This window comes from Microchirus variegatus (genome assembly GCF_963457635.1).
Source record: "Microchirus variegatus genome assembly, chromosome: 14".
Taxonomy (NCBI): domain Eukaryota; kingdom Metazoa; phylum Chordata; class Actinopteri; order Pleuronectiformes; family Soleidae; genus Microchirus; species Microchirus variegatus.
The window spans coordinates 24,968,990-24,990,985 of NC_139815.1; the positions used below are offsets into that span (position 1 = coordinate 24,968,990).

Genomic DNA, 21,996 nt, shown 5'->3' on the forward strand with positions numbered 1-21,996 from the left:
TGTGGACGCTCGGTGCTCACTGTGAGCCGGCACAGAGCAGCTTAGCACAGCCTGTCCTGAGGACCAATCACAGCTCTTGCCGTCTCCGTTGTCCCTTGATGGAGTGACGGACACTTAAAAAATATTCCGTGCAGTCGGAGACGACGCAGAGGCTCTTCGACAGGCTCTGCGTCGACGCAGAGTCTCTGCTGAACCTACGCAGAGCACTTTACGCAGAAGTATAAATTGGGCTTAAAAGTCAAGGCTTCATAATCAGCCTCTGAGCAAAGTAATAAAAGTCTTTCTCTTCTTTGTTTGATCAAATGTGTTTTTCTCATCTATTTCATGCTCTCAAGTTCTAAAAATCACCTTAACCCACTGCCCCTAATTCCACTAACTATATGCTATTAGACAGGAGTCTGGAGCTTTTACATGGGCTTCACACACACACACACACACTCATGCACAGCTGTTCCTGTTGGGACATTGCATTGACTTCCATACATTTGAACAGCCAAACCCAGGGCTCATCCTAACCCTAAACCATAACCAGTGACTGCCCTAAACCCTAACCTTAACCAAACCATGATTCATACGTTATGTCCAACCAACCAGAGCCTTAGAAATTAGGTTCTGCCTCATTATGATCAGAAGTTAGTCGTGAAAAATCAGTGACTACGCCAGAAAGTGTCCTGAAGAGGCAACACAAATAAGTATACACACACACACACACACGCACTCACCAGTCTGGGAGTTGTTCCCTCTCTGTTCTGGCCTCAGCTAAAGAAAGCAGTTTATATTTATATCTACTGCTGCAGTAAATACAGAAGGGTTATATTTGGTCACTTTGGCTCAGTGTATTTTTGGACGCTCGTGTCACTTTGGTTCATGCCTTTGTAAAAACGGACTAAAAACAAATACAAAGAGCCAATGGCAGACTCACTTCTCTCACGGTGCCAGGATCCTAAGATATTTTCTTCACGTGTAAACATACAAACACACGCGTTTACACACAAACTAAAAGTCTTGTTCATATCTATTGCAGAAAAAGAGCCGTGTTGCATTCACGGATACAGACGCTGCACGTGAGAAAATGAAAACAGCAATAACATAACAGCAGTGCATATCATAAAGGTACTTGTTAACTTAGTGAACCACTTTGTTATCCACCATATAATAATAACCATTACCTTCTATAACAGCTGGTTTGTACGCAGTTTACTCGTGTGTCAACAAGTGAGGCTGTGGTGGAGCCAAATTGTCGCCCGTGACTTCAATCTTCTCCAAAACTCGTATAATTGCGTCGGACAAACAAGGGAGTGTTGTCGTCCGCGGTCATGTGACCGGCTCTGTGAAGGGGGGAGAAGCAAAAAGAATATAGTGTGGTGAGCTTAATGCTAACATAAAAACATGCCAACACTGATGATGTCATCATGCTGATGCTGAGCAGGTGTTGCAGGTTTATCGCCCGAGACCTGCTTTGATGTCCGGTGTCTATCATAAATTTGAGTGTGACTTTTTATTTTATCCAGCTGTCTTTGTACAGCTGTGGTGTATGCACTTTTCACTTTATTACATTTTATACTATTTATATAATATTTTTTTTTGTCTACATCCATGGTTCTCAAACTGTGGTGCGTGAGCTTCCTCAGGCTTCAGTTTAATTTATTATACTTTAAAGTCATTAAGGACAAACATGTCTTCCACTTCCAAACGACTGCTATAAAAACATCACAGATTCATATTTTTTATATTCTTTTTCCTGCAAAAAGTCAAAAACTAACAAACATTCAATGATTTAGCTGATGTTAACCCTTAAAATGTCAGTTTATGAGAAAAAAAAACCACACAAACGATTGAATGTTTGGTCGTTTTGAGCTTCTTCTTTTTTTTAAAGCTCACATAGAGTGGTCCTGTTGCACATATATGTTAGTTATGGAGGTCTACTTACATATATTAACTTGTTTTTATGGTCAAAAACCTCCTAGTTGCTGTGAACTAGCCGATAGAAATCCTCTTTTCTGACGGTGTTTTTCTGCTGCGAGATTTCAGAGTGAACTTTCACCCCCAGAAGACAGAGTCTTGTGATTGGCCAGTACTATCCAGCACATCCGTTCTCAGAAGCGCAGCGCCCCCCTCTGGAACGGCGGATGCACTTCTCCTCATTATCAAAACATTGTTTTAACAGTGTTTAAAAATAGCTTCTTCACGACTCCCCGCCGCAGTCCCTTTGACGACTTTAAACCGGAGTCAGACCCAGAGTCAGAAGACACTGTTGCTCGTGAAACACCTCCACAACGGACGTTATTCTTCTTCTGTGGTTCAATGTACGTAACCGGATGTGCCCGGACTAGTGCCCGGAGCAGGACGATCGGTTGTTCAGGAGAACCGCTGCTTACGTAACTATTACGGGATTTTCAGTGATCTCGTTGAGCCCCGAGATTACAATAAAACACAACGTTCTCAGCAATGGCTGAACTGTTTGTTTCGAACAGTCAGGGCTTCATAAACAAGGTAATGACGCAGATACACACCAAAAAAAACAGCGATAATAGGAACTTCCGGTCTAGTTCCGCTTTAAAGAGATTTATGCAGATAAAATCATGAAAAAATATATTAATCTCAGTGGTTTGGAAGTGGAAGTCTAATGACTCAAGAGTATGGTCGATTTGTTTCACAGTGTTCTATTGGTATATTAGAAAAACTCCAATTTGAATTCCAAAATTTGTTCGAGAGAGACTTTCTAACAAAAAATGCTGCCATGTGCACAAACACAACCAAAGTGATGGCCTGGTTGAGAGGGAAAATCACAGAAATCTGTCTAATTACTTTCTATAGCTCACCTCTGTGTAGCTCAGCTAAATGGCTAAACCATTGTAGCTCATCAGTCTCTACCTGTGACAGTAAGTCCCTCTTGCGGACATCAGATCAGAACACTCATCTAGCACAAATCTAGATGTCGAGTGGACATAAAGTTTATTAAAGTGGTTTTGTGGTCCGAGTGGGATCAGCGGAGGTGCTGCCCACTGTGGCCACTGCTGGACACCGCAAGGGCTTAAGACCAAATCCCCACTGGCGCGACTGAGTTGCACAAACGGGAGTCTGGTTTGATGACTTAGGTTGAGAAAGTTTAGATAAGACACAGAGACATGGTGAGACAGAGTCGTGCAGACAGTCTGTTGAATGATAGCCACCGGAGAGGAAAGTGCCCCAAGCCAATCCCAGGGAGGAGGAGGAGGAGGAGGAGGAGGAGGAGGAGGAGGAGGAGGAGGAGGAGGAGGCCGGGAGAGGGTGTTTGAGTGTTTGTCTCCCTGCTGCTGGAGGGACCACGCCCAGACCTCCACCACACACACACACACACAGAGAGGAAGCTGATTTGTTGGGCAGCCAACTAAGTTTCCTGTGGTTGCGGCAGGACTACCGACTGTGGACTCGACGTCTGTTTTCCCTCTTCAATCACCTCCTTTCTTTTCTCCTCCGCTCTCTCATCCTGTTTTTTCTGTTGTTCTCACTATTCTTAGTCTCCCACCTCTCCGTCGACCCCCCCCCCCCCCCCCCCCTCCGCTTCCTCCACCTTGCCCACTTTTCCTCGTCTCGGCGTTTACTTCTCCTCTCTCCTTTAACACTCCTTCAGTTTTCTTTTCTCCCCCTCTTCCTCCCTTTTTAACCTTCCATCCCTCACTTCCTACTCGCCACAGAAAACACATCCCTCCTCCGGTTAATGTTATTATCTCGATGGGGCGACTGGACTCAAGTTATGGATGCGTGTTGCACGCCCCACCCTTGCCCACCCCCGCCCCCCCTCCCATATAGTGCACTCACCCACACCCACTCCACTCACCACAGTTACTAAAACACACACACACACACACACACACAGTTGTTTCTTGCTGCCACTGGACTGAAAGTAAAGACAGGGAGGAGAGAGTTTAGTCACATCCCACTAGAAAAGGATTTACACATGACTCAGTCTTTGAAATAATCAATTTCTCCCCCCCGGGGAAAGTGTTGGAACTGTTTTTCCAATAAATCAAAAGTGCAATTTTTCTCTTTTTGAGTGAAATGAAATGACGACATAATCACAATATGACGTACGAAGAGGCTCCATGAATCTTCCACGAAAGCAACTTTGTCTGAACACGACCTGAATACATTTTGACTTTACATTATTAAAACATACACAAGTTTGTTAACTTTAGATCGACGACACAGACGTTAACACAAAAAAAACACAATAATCCTCCCCGCAAAAATTCAATAAACACAGATACACAATGTTAAATATTGAAATTATACTTTTGGTTTATAACACGGCAGCCAAGACTAAAGCTGATTGATAAATAAAGATATTATTTTCGTTTATTATTATTACATTCAGTTAATTTAAAAGTTACTCACAGTTTGTAGGATTTTCTGAGTGATGAATGGATGACAGAACCTGAGAGAACAAGTCAATCAACTCTATGGCAGCGACAATTACATATTAAACTCGGAATCCATCAATACTGATACCGGTATTATCAGGTATCAGGTGCGATGCTGCCGTCGTGCACTCTTATCCGCTACCACTAGAGCTGCAACTAACGCTGTTGTCGAATGTCTTGTTCTGTTCACAAACCAAAATGATTCAGTTTTTAATGATTTATTTGTTATGTGGAGCAAAGAAACAAAGAAAAGATTCACATTTAAGAAGCTAAAACAACCAGAAATGTGTTTTTTTGTATTACATCTCTAAATGTAATCAACATGTTTCTGCTGAAATACTGATACTCTTGTCTTATATTCACCTTTTCACGTTAAACCCAAAATGTTTGAAGTGAACAACAGCAACAACAATCTGACTCACTCGTCTCAATACTTCTGGAGCAGACTGTAAATGTGTAAATAGTATATAATGTTGTATTTTGTTCAATTCAAAGTGAGGCAAATAAAATTGGTTTCCAAAATACTTTTTCAGTGCTGTAACTGTGGTATCGTTGAATACTCAGTACTCCGTATACTCGGCAAACACTCAAACTTAAGTAATCATTCTTGTACTCAGTCCAAACATATTAGATGATTACCATATTAATTGCCAGCTAATTTCATCACTTCATCTTTTTAAATTAAACTTTTGTGACTTTCCAGTATCTTAAATATAAATATTTTCTGGTTTATTTTTATTCTTATAAAAAAAGACATCAGGAAAACTGAGACAATATTTGCTTTGTTTTTTACGGATTTTTACAATTTTAAGGACCAAAATAATTCAATGAAGTGATGCTGTGGGGGTCAAATATAGAACACGCTTGGAAAAATAAGAGCTAAAATTAACATAGCGACATGGGTTTGTATGGTGTTAGTCACAGTGCATAAAGCCCTAAAGACCTTTACAGTTAAGAGTTTAATGTTTAAATGTCACAAACGGCCGAGCAGAGAGCATTGACTCCTGTAACAGCTGATATTCCATGGCTGTTTTTCCACTTCAAACCACGACTTTAAAAGGATTATGGCACTGGATACACAAGCTTTTTAAGATCTTTGCCTTTTAAAGTCAAAGATAAGAGGCAAAAAACAGGCTGCAGGATTAACCATTAATCCACTTCTCAGGGTAAAGTCCCACATTTCTATGATTCCTTTGCCAACTTGCTCATTCATTTTCTGACAAGTATGTTTCCCTGAGATGTATGATTAGTTGCTATAGGATTGCTTTATACACAAAACATACACATTAAAATAACCCAGTCTCTTAATACTGACCCTTTCTCAATCCCCAGTTCTCTACCTTGTGTATCCTTTAGACAAACATTCCAGATTGGGTAATTCACTAATGAGTTTGTTCAGAGAAATCTGATTCCTTCTCTTCTTTCGTCACGTATACATCCCATCATCTTAAACTCCCCGAGCTCTCGCGGCTAATAATCCTCTCTGTTCAGAGTCGAGTTATGTTCCTGGTGCAGGAGGCTGAGACCATCTGAGCGCACAAGAAACACAGAAACAGAGGAGACGTTCGTGAAGGAGAGGAAACTCAAAAGGGAGACATTTTTATTTATGGACCACGTCATTGTTACCTGGGGGCCAGGTGGTATCGTCCTCTTCCTCTGCCTCTGCCTCTGCCTCTGCCACCGCTTGTGTTCTGTGGATTTCCACTGTAGGAGTTTGGGTGAAAGTGAGGTTGGAAATGTTGACCTCCTCTCTCCCACTGTCTCTCTCTGCTTCCATATTCACTCTGGTCTCTTCTTTCCTCCTCATCCCTCGCTCTCCATCCTCCTCCTCCTCCGTGTCGAGGACCTCCCGTCGTCTCTCCTCTCTCCCTCTGGTGCTCACCACCACCACCTGAAGAGTAACAAAGGCAAAGCTGTAACAAATGCTTGCTCTACTTTTGCCACATCGTCCATCGTAAAAATAAAGACATAGAAGAAGACATAGAAAGAAGACATAGAAATGCAATTATTTACAAAGATATGAAAAACAGAGGTCTTTGCGATACGTTTAAATGGAAAATAGAGGACGACTCAAACAGATTTATTACCAGAAAACCAGGAATTTCAAATGTGAAACAATCTTTTCTCCTGATGAAACACAGTGCACAATCTGTTGTAGTCAGACACATATTTCCAGTCACTACCGCAGCCTTGGACTGGACTTGAACTGAGTGATAAGTCACATTTTACTACTATTTATACTTGAGCTCCAACTTTTGAATTCAACAATATCTCTGCGTGCAAGCGCTCACACAATCACGCACGCACTCACGGCTTCGCTTTAAAGTTTGTCCACGATTATTTCCAGTGTACCCACAGAGCAAAAAAAAAACAAAAAACAAAGAAAAAAAAAGAGAATGCACATTCCATATCACAGAAAAAAAAAAACACAAATCCAGAGCCAGAGCTAAATGCTGAATATCATCGAGCAAATACACAAACAAACAGCGGCTTTTTGAGTTTTTAGTCCATCACAGTTGTTTCTGTCATGAGTTACAGAAATGTGATTAACTTAAAGTAAAAGTAAAACTTTCTGAAACGTCGACTACAGGAATTCTGCACAGATGTGGAAGATTTTAATCCAGTTTTCAAAAGTGCTGAAAATAAAACATCAGGTTAGACTTAGGCTCTGTAAGCTTGTTAGGCTAAACCGGGTCACCCCCCCAATCCTACAATCAGTCAAAGGCCAAACACAAGTGAAGAGTCTGGCACGTGGAAAAAGTCTCTCTGATTTGGATTTAGAGTAAAACCAGAGGAGGGAGGTTTGGAGAGAAGTCATTTCTGCATTAGATGAAATTCAAATGTGGGTTGTTAAAAATGATCAGAGAGCAGAGTGGAGGGGAGTTACGAGAACATCACCGCTCTTATTCAGAGTTTAAATAACGGGTCCAAAGTGAGTGTGAGTGGATCTGAAAAATAAGGATTGTTTTCATTGCGTTTTTTGCACTTTTAAACTGGACAGAAAGGAGAGAGCAGCTTTAGTGGCTACACTGCTGGAGTGTAATTGTGAGGGCAGGCGGGCAGAGAAGGTATTTGCTGAGGAGACTAAACATCAGGCCTGATTCCAAACAAAAACCAAACCGGGCCCTCAACGATACCACATAGCGCCACCACTACTCTCACGCACACACACACACACTCTCTCTCTCTTCATCTCTGTCTCTCCGACACACACACAATATCCCCACAGTTCTGTGGTAATGATTGGTGTCTGTGTCTGGCAGAAATGAAACACTGAGGTATAAAGAGTGTAGCCTTCCATCTATAAAACCAGAAACATCCTTGCGAGACCCACAAGGGTCGACTTGGGCAAGAAGCAGACACTTTGGCGCAAACCCGGGAGACTCTGCATCGACATGGCACGGAGCACGACGGTTGCAAAAGGTTTACAAGTCGGCGGCTTGAGAAGGAACAACGGGATTGAATTTCACAGGCTGCTGCTGCTGCTGAGCTGCATCTTCTACAAATGGGGGGGGGGCTGAATTTGGCTTTGGGCCTGTAGTGTACACTACTGTGGAAAAGCAACATTTGGAAAGTATGCACAAATCAGTTGGAAACGTGTCAGAAGAGCAAGGGAGAATAAAAGAGCGATAAATAAAAGAGCGAGCGCAGCAGTGTGAGAGTAAAGAAAGAGGGGAATGAAGAGGGAAACAGGGGGAATGAGTGAGGGGAAGGGGAGCAGAGGGAGGGGGAGAGAAGAAAGAAGCCTGTAATCAGTTCGTCTTGTTGTGTGTCTTAAAATAGAGCTCTCCCAGCCTATAAACAGAAACCTGCTATTACTAGTGCACTGACAAAGCGACTCTCGGACCCAGAGCGTGCACACCAGCGTTTGTGTGGGTGCACACGCACAGCGTGGTATGCACGGAGGCCGCAGCAACACATGGAGCTGGTTACAGCACAGCCCTCTGGGTAATGTGGTCCTTTGAGGGGCAGCAAAGGACTACAACCACAGATCAACTGTCAGATTATAATGATCCTTCACTGATGAGCTGCATGGGCATTTTCATCAGGTTCTCATATGTGGAGCTCAGATCAGAGAAGACTCTTCGTGTGTGTGTGTGTGTACACAGTGGACAATGATTAGAAACAAACACCAGCTCTAAAACAAACAAACTCAACCACTGGAGCACGGAGAGTAATACAGACAACATCATTTCTCTTTTTATAACACGCCTTTTGGCGCTTTTCTTTGCCTCTAAGAAAGACGATCTGATACGCGAACAAATGTACCATTGTCAGATTTGCACAACGTGGTTTTATGATAAGCATCTAGACCACTGGGCCACCAGCGTCCCCCGAAAACACTGTAACATTTCTTAATTCGGGTCAAAATGTTTGTCCCAAGACCAAAAGAGTCTGTTTCCAAACAGTCCTGGCAGCATAACTGTGGCTGACAGAAAACAATCACAAACACGGTGGATGTTGGGTAAGAATGAGACCAGAGAAGACAGGAGAGCCGGGTCAATAACCTTTAAAACACAGGACTTATCAACAAAATATAAGGTTAATGGTTAGATCAACTGAAAATGTCAGGATTTAAATTAAATGTGGAACAATTTGAAAACATGAATTACATTTTTTTCCCAGCCTCTGGTAAAATACACAAAACACAAAATTGCTTAACTTCAACATGTATGATCCGTCTGCTGTCCAATCTGCATTTTGTGTCTGCACTACAGTGCACTTGTGCCTCTTAAATCAAAAATAATGTATGAACTTAATATTAAAAAAAAAGGTGTCTGCTGAAATCGGGAGGTAGTTTATGTCATTCAGGTGTCTCACCTGTGTGTCTGTCTCTGTATCCAGGTGCTGCTGTGGTTCTGTGACTTGGTGCTGGTGCATTGTTGGTTCTTGGTCTGGACTCCAGGACTCTGCCTCTCTTGCTACAGGTTTCTAGAAGTTTCTCTCTCAGGTGGAGAAACACGGACAAACGCGACGACTGGAGGGAGAGGAAAAAAACAAAAACACCCTTCAGGTTACATACATCGATTTATATTAATTAACATAAATATAGATACATGTAAATCTATAAATATCAATTATCTAAACCCGGGCTGATCATCTGTTTCATTCTTATTTGTTGTGATCTGTTGGGTTTCTTTCTTTTCTCTGCCCAAAAAGATATTTGATAAGGTTTAATTTGACTGTTAAGTAATGTTAAAATGTTAAAATTCAATTATCATTGCGCACGCACGCACGCACGCACGCACGCACGCACGCACGCACGCACACACACAATCATGTCTCTCTGGTTGTGAGGATCTTCTTACCTTAACCTGACCCCAACCCTTATCTTAGCCCTACCCAAAACTAAATCTGTATCAGTATCACCTGCAGGTGTTTGAATGCAACGACTTCAAACCCTAAAACCTGTTCTTCACCCTCCTGTAGTCCTGAAAATGTCCTCGCAACAACAGTGTTGAACCAAATAATTATACCTCACAACTACAAAAAGACACGCACGCACACACATATTCCACTGGCTTCACTCACATCGCTGTCCAGCAGCACGGTTTTCTCTGCTCCACCATGAGCCAGCAGGTATTTGGAGTGGAACAGTTGTCCGTCAAAGCTGTGCCAAGGCATCAGGGCGGCGTTGGGCAGCGGGCAGCCACTGGCACAGTTAGCACCCAGCAGATGGCTCAGTCCTCGGACGTAGAGAGATCCCAGCTGCACTGCCCGACTGGAGAGGACAGGCAGCTGGAAGTGAAGATAAAGAAGACATTATTCCGGGGGTTGGTGGTGTAACTTTATCACATAGCTGGCTACTTTGGTGAATCTTCAAACTTGTACTTTCAATAAAAAAAAGAGACTTTTCTGAAACACAAACAGGTCTCGACCCACTGTATCCTAGTTTTATTTACTACATACAATACTGTTCAAAAGTTTTATTTTTTCCATTGAAACTTTTATTCATCCAAAGAGCTGCAAAATGAATAGAAAAATATAGTCAAGACATTGACAAGATTAGAAATAATAATTTTTTTTCCTTCAAAATAATAATTTTGCCCTTCAAACTTTGCCCAAAGAACCAGCAAAACTATTTTCAGTTGTGCTAACATAATTACACAAAGGTTTTCAAGGGTTTTCTAATCATCCAATAGTCTTCTAACGCGATTAACAAACACAATGTACCACTAGAACACTGGAAATAGGCCTCTATACACCTATGTACATATTCCATTAAAAACCAGACGTTTGCAGCTAGAATAGTCTTTTACCACATTAACAATGTAAAGAGTGTATTTATGATTCATTTAATTATTTGGTTATATTCATTGAAAAAAAAGTGATTTTCCTTCAAAAATAAGGACATAAGTGACCCCAAACTTTTGAACAGTAGAGAACATTAATTTCAAAAGTGTGTTCATTTGACAGAAATGTCTTTTAACTGCTTATAAACTCTCAATGTCAGTCAGTCAATTGCAATTAAAGATCTGGGTTTTTTTGTTGGTTAATGATTAAGACCATGAAAGCCAGTAAAAGAAGACAATGGTGCAAGACAATAAAGGGCAGAGAAAGACGATTGGGAAGTAAAGAGACGGATGGCTACGATAACAGCAGGCAGATGTTCTCCGAGTGTGTGTGTGTGTGCTCTCTGCTCTCACCTGTCCTCTGGCACCTAGCACTGATAACAAGGATTACCTGGACACACACAGACACACAGACACGCAGACACACACACACACGGTAAGGCCTGCCTGCCACCTGCTTCCAGTCAAACACAGCTTCGCCTTCGGAAAACAATGAACCACTCGAGAGACACACAAAAGCCCGGAGGAGGAACACAACCGCAGAGAGAGAGAGAGAGACGGAGACACAAGAGATCAAGTGTAACGCGGAGAGATAAAGATCCAGAGAAGGTGTAAGAGGGTGAAAACTAGAGGAACATGAGAACGCACAAAGTCAAAGACAGAACGGCGAGTGTGTGCACGTGTGTGTGTGTGTGTGTGTGTCCGTCCGTCCGTGCATTCAGAGATTGCAAATTTGTGTGTGAATAGCTCCATGTGGTGAACGTCAGCCAGGACAGAGAGGCGACTGTTGCCCGCACACTCTCTCTCTCTCTCTCTGTCAGTACCTTTCTATACACACTTAGGTTACGGTTGTGGCTCGTCTTCGCCATTCAATTTGTCCCATTATACCAAGCAGCACCAAGAATGACTTCTTGGACACAGCAGAGCCCTCAGTGATGTCACTGGTGAAAATGTGTCACTTCAAAAAAAAAAAAAACTTCTCTTAAATCTCTTTAAGTGAGCATGATGCACGGTGTGTAAATCTGTAGCTTACACACTCAGTTCAAACGTAAACATTTTGTCAACAACATCAGTGTGTGAGTGTGTGAGTGTGTGTGTGTGTGTGTGTGTGTGTGTGTGTGTGTGTGTGTGTGTGTGTGTGTGTGTGTGTGTGTGTGTGTGTGTGTGTGTGTGTGTGTGTGTGTGTGTGTGTGTGTGTGTTCTTGTACTTGCTGCATACTGAGGACCAGTGAGGGTTTTTAACCAACAAAGTGAGGTCATTTTTACGGAGTGAGGACATTTTGGCCGGTCCTCACTTTGTTTTCATTGAAATCACTTCCTTAGGTTGCTATAACATGCTATACTCAAATTGTAAAAAAAAAAAAGACGTCATAGTATGTTTGACTTTTTTGTCAAATTTTGGACCAAAAATTTTGGGTCAATTTTTTTTCTTCTAATCTTGGACGACATAGTATAGTATGACGGTTTTGTCAAATTTTGGACCAAAAATTTTGGGTGAAATTTTTTTCTTCAAATTTTGGACGACATAGTATAGTTTGACATTTTTGTCAAATTTTGGACAAAAAAATTTGGGTCAAATTTTTTTTTCAAATTTTGGACGACAAGACATTTAAGTCATATTTTGGACCAAAAATTTTGGGTCAATTTTTTTTTCAAATTTTGGACGACATAGTATAGTGGGGCTCCACCTGCAGACATGTTATGGTGCTGCAACCAGTAGTTCTTTATAGATGTCATTCATGAAGTAGATATTTGTAATTGTGTTGATTTATAAAGTGGAAATGCTGGTCCTCAGTATGCAGCAAGTACAAGAATGTGTGTGTGTGTGTGTGTGTGTGTGTTTAGGTAATCCATACAATAGTCGCCCAGTTAACCCTTGTCCTGCAGCTCTGAGCTTCTCCCAGACAGCATAATCAAATCAACGCCAGCCCTAATTATTGTGTAGCACACAGACAAGCAGCAAAAATACAAATTACTAGGCATAAGTATGGTGATTAAGCTGTAAAAATAAATGGAGCTACAACAAGGCAGCAAACGGCACAGCTGTTTTCCCAGAGACTGGTAAAGCACAGCTGACTGTGATGCTGGTGTCACAGAGTGCAATTTTTTCCGTTTCGTCTCTGACTGAAGTGTGGCCACCTCCGCTGCACTAGGTGGCGATACGCCCCCCCTTCAGCTTGCTAATATTAAGCGGTTTCTGGTTTACTCATGGATGTATTATATGAACTGGATAGAGCTCCGCCCCCTTCGCTTCCGTTCATTCCTATGAAGCTGCTCACCCAGCACATATGCCAAAAAAGTTTATTTCCGGGTTATAGGGCCCATAGAGCATGCACAGTAGTGTCACTGCCATATAAAGATCCATAAAAGCCCGTGTCCATGTCTCGAGGTGTCCTGTGCACACTTTTACAGGCGTCTCTTTTACTATTGTGGTCAATGGGAAAATTGCTTTTGGGCTCCATGGGGTTTTATGTTGCAGTACCCACAGTGGCCACCATGTAAAAATTGTCTTCAAGGCAGAGGGGGCGGAGCTCTATCCAGTTTATATTATACATCCCTGGGTTTACTTTGTGGCTAGTTATTAGCATGTCCGAGTCTTCCTACCATCCATGATTCTTTCAGCTGACACAGCATACAATCAGTCTCCTTATCAACCCAACGAATGTACCAGCCTGAATTTCACCATGTTTTCTCTTATTCTTCTGTGTACCTGCTTCTTCTATTATTTCTGAGTTTATCCTGAGTGCTCGTCTGACTGAAATTTGACTAAATCAAATTTCTCAGACTCAAATTATATATATTTTTTTTTTTTACATGTATTTGAAAAGTTTGACAAGTACAATAATTCATCATTTCTAATGATAAAGGCCATAAAAATTTGATAATCACAACTTCCAAGAGGCACAGAGATGCTAATATTTGAAAAGGGTAGAGAAAATTAAGTGTAGATTTCTGTATTTTGCAGAGAGTCAACAGACACAGCAACAGTTATTAGTCAATGAATCTTTAAAAGGTTGTAAAAGGTTGATAAGCTCTTCCTTTAACATTAAATTCATAAAGTCAAAAATGCCCATACAATTGCAAAATCCTCAACTAACAAATTCACGTTCAAACAAACAATGAAACATGACAGTAGTAAATTGTTGTTGCCCTCTTCAGCCGAACTTAGATGTGTTTTAATTGTTTTATCCTTTATTGCCATTTAGGTGAATCGGTAAAAATCAACCAAAGTCTTTTACTCTTCAAAATGTGCACGTGAAAAGAAATCTGATTCTATTTTAAACTTTTACAAAGGTAAAGGTGAATCTAAATGACTAAAAGTACAATGCTAAATGTGCTGTTTTTATTTTACATTTGCTGTTTAATGTAAATGTATTTATCTTTCACCAGTTTATAGTTTCCCTCTCTTAAATCTAATGAGTGACTGTGAGTCGTCTGTTTTAAGCAAAAGTTTTAATCTGGTCCTACAAACAGTTTTAATACTGCATTTTAGCATAACTATTTCACGTTTTGTTAGTTATTGTTTTTTTTAAATTGTATTTTCTTTTTTCCCCACTTTCCATAACTGAAAAAATGTCAGTTTCAATTTCTATCCTGTGCTTGTTTACTGTGAAACTTGTCGGCTGTACAACACAGCACAAGCCGAGACATAAAATCATGGAATTCAGAGGGTTGTTGGGTTAAAGAACATTGTTCTTTAAACTGACCTTGATCCGCTGAAGCTCCCGAGAAGACTTCACGCTCAGACAGACACACTGACTCAGGTAAGCGTCCACGTCCTCTTGAGACACCGACTGCATCTGATAACACACATACAGCAGAAAATAAATATATATATATATATATATATATATGGTTTACAAACTCAATAACATTCCAGTGTGTGTTCTAGCGTGGGTTCCGTTTGTTTTGTCTGCTCTCGACGCAGCAATTCAACAGAGAAAGACACAATGCTGCTGAATACAGAAACGAGGCTGCCCAGTTGTGTGTTCAAAACAAACAAACCCTGAAGCCATTCAATCAGACGAGTGACGAGGGAATGTGTATGCAGCAGTAATCAGATGACAACAGCTACTGTTGTCTGTCTCATCTTTGATTGTCTATGTGTGTCTAACAAGCAGCTGCTCGGACTCGTCACTTGTCCATTTAAACGACTGTCCTCTGTCTGTACTGAAATCTCTGCCCGTATTAAAGTCTGTCCGTTCCTTACGATATAAAGACTGAAAATGTAACCTGTATTTCTACCTTTTATAGAAAAGGATGAGACGGAAGGAAATAGTATGTGATAAACGGCTTTTAAAGGTTGAAATCAACGTAGAGAGTCGTAATTAACCAATATGTTCCAATTTTACTGCTCATCTGTTTGTCAATTTATCCAAAAGGGTTTATTTTAATAACTTTTTAACTTCATAATTGATGAGTTGTCATTTTTCAAACAGCAGTAAGTACATGTTTCAAGACTTGCTGTTGCTGTAGCAATCACTCCACAGTTAAAGTAGATTTTTGATACCGTGTACAAAAACATACATACAAGGCACCGTGCGCAAGAATAAATGGAATCTAATAATGAGACTGCGGATAGTAACAATGGAGGACTTATTTTTTTTTTACAAAAGGATGTTGATGTTCTTCATTTGAATAGTAAGCTTCCATGTCTAGACACAAAAAAATGCACACTCTGGATGGTTTGTCTATTGAGGCTGCTGTAGAAGTAAGGTGGCACATCATGGCTGTAGAAGCAAGGCCCTCGCCTAAGGTACATATAAAAGGCTTATTTTTAAGGGTATGGAAAACCAAATTACTTTCATTTTAAAGCAATTATACATATAAAACAAAGATACACATGTGTAGTGCATTTCATTTTCTGCCAGTAGTTCAGCTTAAACTCTTCACCTAGAAGTTACTGTTTTTGTAAACTTAACAGTAAGTACCTCCGGCAGTTTTATGACATGTAAGTCTTTTTAACTGCACTTCAACTTTATTATCTTGCTAGATCCATTTTTTTCTTAAAAGTTGCATCGAGTTGCTTCGAAATACTATTTGAGATTCTTTCTTCAAAGAAGAAAATGTGTTTGTTGTGACCAGTTTACAGTTAGTTACCCACATGACAAATGAGTCCATAATAATTTGTGTTTATCTTCTGGAAAATGCTATAAAACCCTTCATCCAGGTAATCTCATTCCTCTGATCTGTTGTGACCTCAGCTCCGCCAGTTGACGTCAATAAAAGATGCGTAAACAGCACAAACCTCTGCTCCTTTCACATACTTTGCGAAATCAAAGCAGAACAACAGGATTACAAAGAGCACGTATGTTTGTAGTTTCAAATTTACAACCAAAATAAAAAACAGAAAAGATGTGAAGCAAATCAAATCTCTTTTTAAATATTCAAAGCCCGTTATCAGAGCTCTTGTTGACATTAAACTAAAAAGACCAGTGTCTGTGGTTTAACTGGGCACTCAGTGGGTGATAATGGCTGACATCAAGCCACGACAATACAACACAACACAGACGTCAACAAGTCGTGTTTGACTTCACATCACAAGTTCACAAAAGAACTAAATAACTGTTGTATGTGTTAGGTTTGTAATCCATTTCAATAGCTGACGTGTATCTTTTCTTTCTTTTATTTTCTGTTGACATAAAATCACCAGGTGTCGATTTTTAACGCATTTACTGACATTATCTCGGCTGAAAGGTCTAAAAACAAACTGAAGTCTGTTGTGAACAACTGTTTCATTTAGAAGCTTCACTTGTTCACAGAGCCAAACATGCAGCGCTGCAAAAACATATTAAAAAAAATGTTTTAATTTGTTTGTAAAATGTAAATATTCCCTACAAAATGAATGAGATAGGACAATAAGATGAGATCAAGGATCGTTTGTACAAATCTATCCCTAAGGGTTTTGGGTTCCAATAGCTGGAGGAGTCAAAGTGTTTTCTTTTTCAGTGATTTGACTTAACTTTACCCCAAGAATACAGAAGAATCAGATGACATTACCTGCAGGACTATGTAAGTGACCAAACACAACGCAGCCAGGAGAGAGTCTTCAATGGTGCCGTACAACTCGGAGAACTCCTGGCAGTCAAAAATGGTAAGGAAGGACGTCAGGCGAAGGGCAGAAACATCAGAATCAGTGCCGAACCACAACAAGTCAAGATTAGGACGATCACCTACAAATGAAAAAAAAGACAAAATACAAATGGGACAGCAAACGCTCTGTGAGTGTGGTTGGTCTTAGATGCCATGATGAAAGCAAATTTATAACGACCTAATTCTATTTTACTGACCTCAGTTCAACATTGCAATGCTGATAGTTTGAGTCTTGAGCATAGACTGCAGGGTTAGGGTTAGGCTTACCCTACACCATGGATACTGTGGCTATTTTGCTGTGTTTAAGTATTATCTTGATATTTAATATGTTTCTATATTGTATGTTTTCCTAACTCATCTCATCGTGTAAAAAGCACCAACTTACAATGTTAAGGTCACCAGCGACATATTTCTGTACCCTCCCTTAATCAAATCGGCTGTTCTTCCGTGAGTACAGACAGCAACTCAAACATAACCTCCTTGGCAGAATTAAATGTTGTCATTGTGTTGCTGAGTATAACAAGCATCATTACGTGTTTAGCTCCCACTTAGTAAAATTCATCCAAATATTTTGGGGAAAATGTTGGGGCGCCGTACATGGAGGGTTGACTTGAACAGGGTGGACCATCTCAGGTTCTGTCAGAGGGTTTCCAGGGTAGACAAACCATTCTCTAATCACTGGAGAGTCGCCTGCGCTGCCTAAAACACACAAAAAAAACAACAAAGAGTACAATGTGTGTTTGTCTTTGTGTATATTCATCCCATCGCCCCTGTAAGTTCACCGTCTTACCGTCGCAACCAAGCAGCAGTCCGTAAATGTGCTGCCTACAGGGTTTGTAGACGAGAGCCTGAGGAAGCAGTTCAGTGTCCTCTTCATCCTCCAAAGTGTTGCTACATTGAATGACTCCCGCGCACACCACATGGTAAACCATAAAACCCTCCGTTGCTACATGCTTCTCTGTGCATGCCTGGGGAAAACCACACGACAGACAAAATATATATCCGATCTTGCATCTGGTCCCCTCGCATCTTAGGAGACTTCTACATTACAAATATTGCACATATTCTGTTCTGTATGTAATACATACCCTTAATATCTCTGGACTAACGTATTTCTCAAAGGCAGAGGCAGAGGGATGTGCAGGGATGTCACATCGCTGAAACGCTTCCTGACCAGGTAGAATGTAGGAGGAGATCCCCCTCTTCAGCAGCTCTCTTTGAGGAGCTGATAGATTCATGGACTGGAGGATTTGCCCAGGCTCTTCCTCATCTCTGCCCCACAAAGAGCTTACGAGGTTGGATACAGCCAAGACCATCTGACCCCGAGCAGTGTGGTGAGGAGAAGGATAGGGTTTCCTGGGAAACAATGAAGCAAAGATGTCCTGATGTAACATCTTCACCTGGAACTCGAACTTAACCAGGTTGGCTCATTGTCAAACATCAACAGACAACACAATACAAAAAATACTATAACAGTTTCATGGACCAATTGTGTCTATTATGAATAGGTGAAGTTGAAATTAATTTTCTTCAGAGGGACACAACCTGGACGGGTCGCCAGGGCCAGCAACAGAGACAAACAACTATTCACTCTCACATTCAGACTTATAATCAATTGAGTGTGTCTAGATCACCAAATTGCATGAGTACCCAGATGGAGCCAATGCACACACGGCCAAAACAACTGTTTCTGGTTCTGTGGCAGCACTTAATACAAAAATCTAATATGAATAAGTACCAAATAAGAAAAGTAAAGGCCTAGGCACCTGTATGTTGCCACAGCATTGTTCCGGATGTGTTGCATCTGCTTCTCTGACACCACATCGTTACCTAGGAGACAAGCCAGCAGTGGTAACTGAGAAGTAGCTAGTCCGATGGCTCGGCAGAACCTCTGTCTGTCATACAGGACAGTGGTGAGGCTGTTTATTCGCAGCTTCTCCACAGATAAGTAAGGGGCACTAGAAAAAAGAAATCAAACAAAAAAATATATTATAATAAAACAGTAATTTCAGTAATACACATAATTATGACATATCAAGGACACTTTTCGTGCTGCCATACTGTGTGAGGTCGCTTCTGATCAGGGACGAGCCGCATCGGTATTCAACGGCCGTTACAACGAAATGCAATAACATCAAAGTTTGACGAACCTGTCGTATATGATGAAGTCCGAGTCCTGTCCCAGGATACCCATGCTGCTATGCTGACGAGCGTAGTCAGCAATTTCATAGTCGGCCTCCTTCACGGAGCAGAACACTTCCTGACCCAGTGACCTGCAAATAATAAAAATAAAATCAGTATATTATCCCCAACATGGCACGACAGAAATGTAAATGTATATATATATAAATGCTTACCTTAGAGCAAAGCATGTGAATGTTGCCAGAGCAGAGGGAAGGCAGAAGAGCTCTTTACCAGGCTGCTCTCGGTGTGTCTTAATATGACGAAATAGTTTTGAAATCTCTCTGTTTACTCGGCGTCTCCTGTTCACCTACAGGCAGGAGAGGATGATAATAAACAAAAGAGTGACACATTTAATGCATCTTGCTTACTCTAAGATTTAAGATTTCATTTGTTCCATACAATTCTCACTTAAGTTAACGTACATCTCGATATTTGCAGCATAAAGTAATTTAATGGAATAGATTGCTGTACATGTATGAAAGGAAATACCAACAATTAGGCAAAAAAACAAAGAATGAAATCAGAGAACAATAAGAGGAAAGAACGGACGTATTAAAAAAAGAAAAATTTAAAAACAGAATACAGCAGCATCCTCACCCACTCTTGTATCTTTTGCTCCTCCACCACTCCATCAAAGAAGAAGACCAGCCTGATGCCAGCAGAGTTAAATGCTCCCACCCAGCTCTTCAGGACATCCATGTATTCCCTCCACTGCCCCCCACACACCCAGTTCTCACACGAGTACCAGTGACGCAGACAGGCCATACCATCCACAACGAGTGTGGGCTCTACGAGAGAGAAAACACAAATGTATATCTATAGTGCAGCGTCCAGCAAGTCAAGCTATGTCTGATTTACAAAGGAACCAACATCTTTAAACCATTTCCCTATGAGCCTTATCAGTGTATATTTAAGTGTATTTGAAATGTGAAAGTAATCGTTTATTATCTGTCGATTACTTTCTCGATTATGGTTTCGATTACCTCAAATGTCTTGTGTTGTCCACAAAATAAAATGATGAATAATTTCTTTGTTATATAGAGAAAAGAAAACAAAAAAATATTAAGAAGCTGGGGAAAAAAGTAAGTGTTTGAATTCTTTAAAAAAGTAATTGTTTCAGCCCTATATTATACACTGTATGTACTGGAGTTATAGTTATTTATTCTGTGAGTTACTTTCTGCTGCAAGAAGGGGACGCAGTGAATGAGATGATAGTTTGAAAACTTTTAGACTTTGACAATCAAATCACAAATACTTGCACAGAGCAAATGAACCTGGACCATTTTCTATCATCGTACCTGTGCTGTTGGCTGTGGCTGAGCCTCTGGCAACATGTTGAGCTGCCATCTCTCTCAGGTTCACAGTCACACAGACCTCAGGACAGCAAGTGTACACGAACCCCTGAAGACCCTTCACACCCATGTCTGCAGACGGAGAAGAGAAACCCAAGCTCACACAGAGAAAACGAGTGTCTGACTCTTTCACTGGAAAAACAAAGCTAACTCTTACCTCAGCTCAGTCAGTCTAACTGAATTAAAATGATGACAGTTAGCTTCACTGCCCACTGAGAATGAGCATGTAAACAGTTAGCTTCGGTGCTCACTGAGAACGAGTATGTAAACAGTTAGCTTCCGTGCTCACTGAGAATGGACCAGAATGCTCAGAGTTAGCCTAGCTTCATGTCGATAAACCCATCGTTTCTGACGCACCAGCGTGTCCTAACTTCACAAACCAAAGCGCCGTGTGTCAAATCCTGTTCAAAGTTTACTTTAAAATAGAGACAACACGAGCAGCATTTGTAAACTGCTAAGCTAACTCGGAAGAGTTATGCAAATCACTTCCTAGTCTGCGTGTGGCGTCATCACGTTGCTAAACAAAGCACACGTGCTCGGCGCATGGACTCAGGCAGCTTCAAACAAGTGTGTGTGTGGCGAGCGGTTTTAACGTTTAATCAATAGACGGGATATTTATTAACTATATCTGCAACGTCATTCTTGCTAAGTCAGAACAAGTTTCAGATATCTGTAATTATTATTATCATAATTGTTTTTTTTTTTGGTTTTTTTTTAAACAAAAGTACGTCACAGATATGTTTGCCATTCATGTGCATGGGGGCTTGTTATTGTTATTATACATTTAAAAGATATTGTAAATGTCTCTAGTTCCAGTTATCAATATCTATAACGTCATTATGACTAGTCATGATCCAAGTTCAATATATGGTTATTTAATTATCCTCAACTGAAGATATCTACACTGTCCTATTTAGATATCTTAAATTGAGTTTCACATAGTGAATGAAGTTGTAGGTATTTCATACTTGAATTGTGACAAGTCGTAATGACTGTAGATTTCGATAACTGAAACTGGAAAATACACCAATAAGTAAATGTGAGACGTTTATGGAGGAAATGTCCCTTTAGTTGAACAGGTCCCCCACAAAATAAACAACACACCCTTGATATTAAAGTTAAAGTTACGAGAGGAAAATGTGCAATAAATAATAATAATATCTGGCAAGGTTAGCAATTGTTTGAAGACAACTTTATTCCAGTCTGTTTTTGACGTTTTCAGTGTGGCTTTAATGCTGCTCACACATTTAGTGACAACCACATCACATAAGTAGTAGAAACAGTAATAGTTTACATAGCACCTTTTAGAATACAAAGTACTTTGACAAGCAGTACCATCCAAAGTACAATTAGTACTATGCAGTTCTATATAAGAAATATGAAATACAAAATGTATCCTCGTGGCACAGTTTGAAAACCCAGTTGAGAGCTGTAATCAAATTTGATAAATAAACATCCTTGTGTGTCATGAATGAGAATGAACAATTGAGGTTTTTGTGAGCTCCGTCCTCCCATAATAACTCTCCAGGCTAGGATCAGAGACGGGCTAATTGCTCTCCAAGCTCCACTGGAGAATGGAGAGTCACAAGCTATTAGGTCTACCTTCTTAACACAAAGCACCCCCGTCCCCTCAGTTCTATTGTGTGAGCAGAGCAGCACTAAAGAAAGGGG

General features: G+C 40.7%; 1 protein-coding gene across 1 annotated transcript; it reads right to left on the minus strand.

Moving 5' to 3' along the window:
- Window positions 1-4,849: 4,849 nt before the first annotated feature.
- fam120b (family with sequence similarity 120 member B) lies at window positions 4,850-20,505 on the minus strand. The gene is made up of 15 exons (XM_083900850.1): window positions 20,483-20,505; window positions 20,272-20,397; window positions 19,571-19,761; window positions 19,147-19,280; window positions 18,940-19,062; window positions 18,556-18,747; window positions 17,878-18,145; window positions 17,580-17,757; window positions 17,387-17,488; window positions 16,697-16,869; window positions 14,404-14,496; window positions 9,936-10,142; window positions 9,225-9,381; window positions 6,030-6,294; window positions 4,850-5,932 (listed from the first exon to the last, which is right to left on the minus strand). The coding sequence occupies exons 2-15, from the start codon at window positions 20,393-20,395 to the stop codon at window positions 5,902-5,904; spliced, it is 2,238 nt and encodes a 745-aa protein (XP_083756976.1). The 5' UTR covers window positions 20,396-20,397; window positions 20,483-20,505; the 3' UTR covers window positions 4,850-5,901.
- Window positions 20,506-21,996: the final 1,491 nt, after the last annotated feature.

Excerpts from the sequence above, each read along its gene's own strand:
- fam120b (XM_083900850.1), bottom strand. The coding sequence starts at position 20,395 with ATGGGTGTGAAGGGTCTTCAGGGGTTCGTGTACACTTGCTGTCCTGAG. Across the intron at positions 16,870-17,386 it reads TGTTCAAGTCAACCCTCCAT|GTGATCGTCCTAATCTTGAC; the intron begins GTACGGCGCCCC and ends TTTCATTTGTAG. Across the intron at positions 6,295-9,224 it reads ATACAGAGACAGACACACAG|GTGGTGGTGGTGAGCACCAG; the intron begins GTGAGACACCTG and ends GTTACTCTTCAG.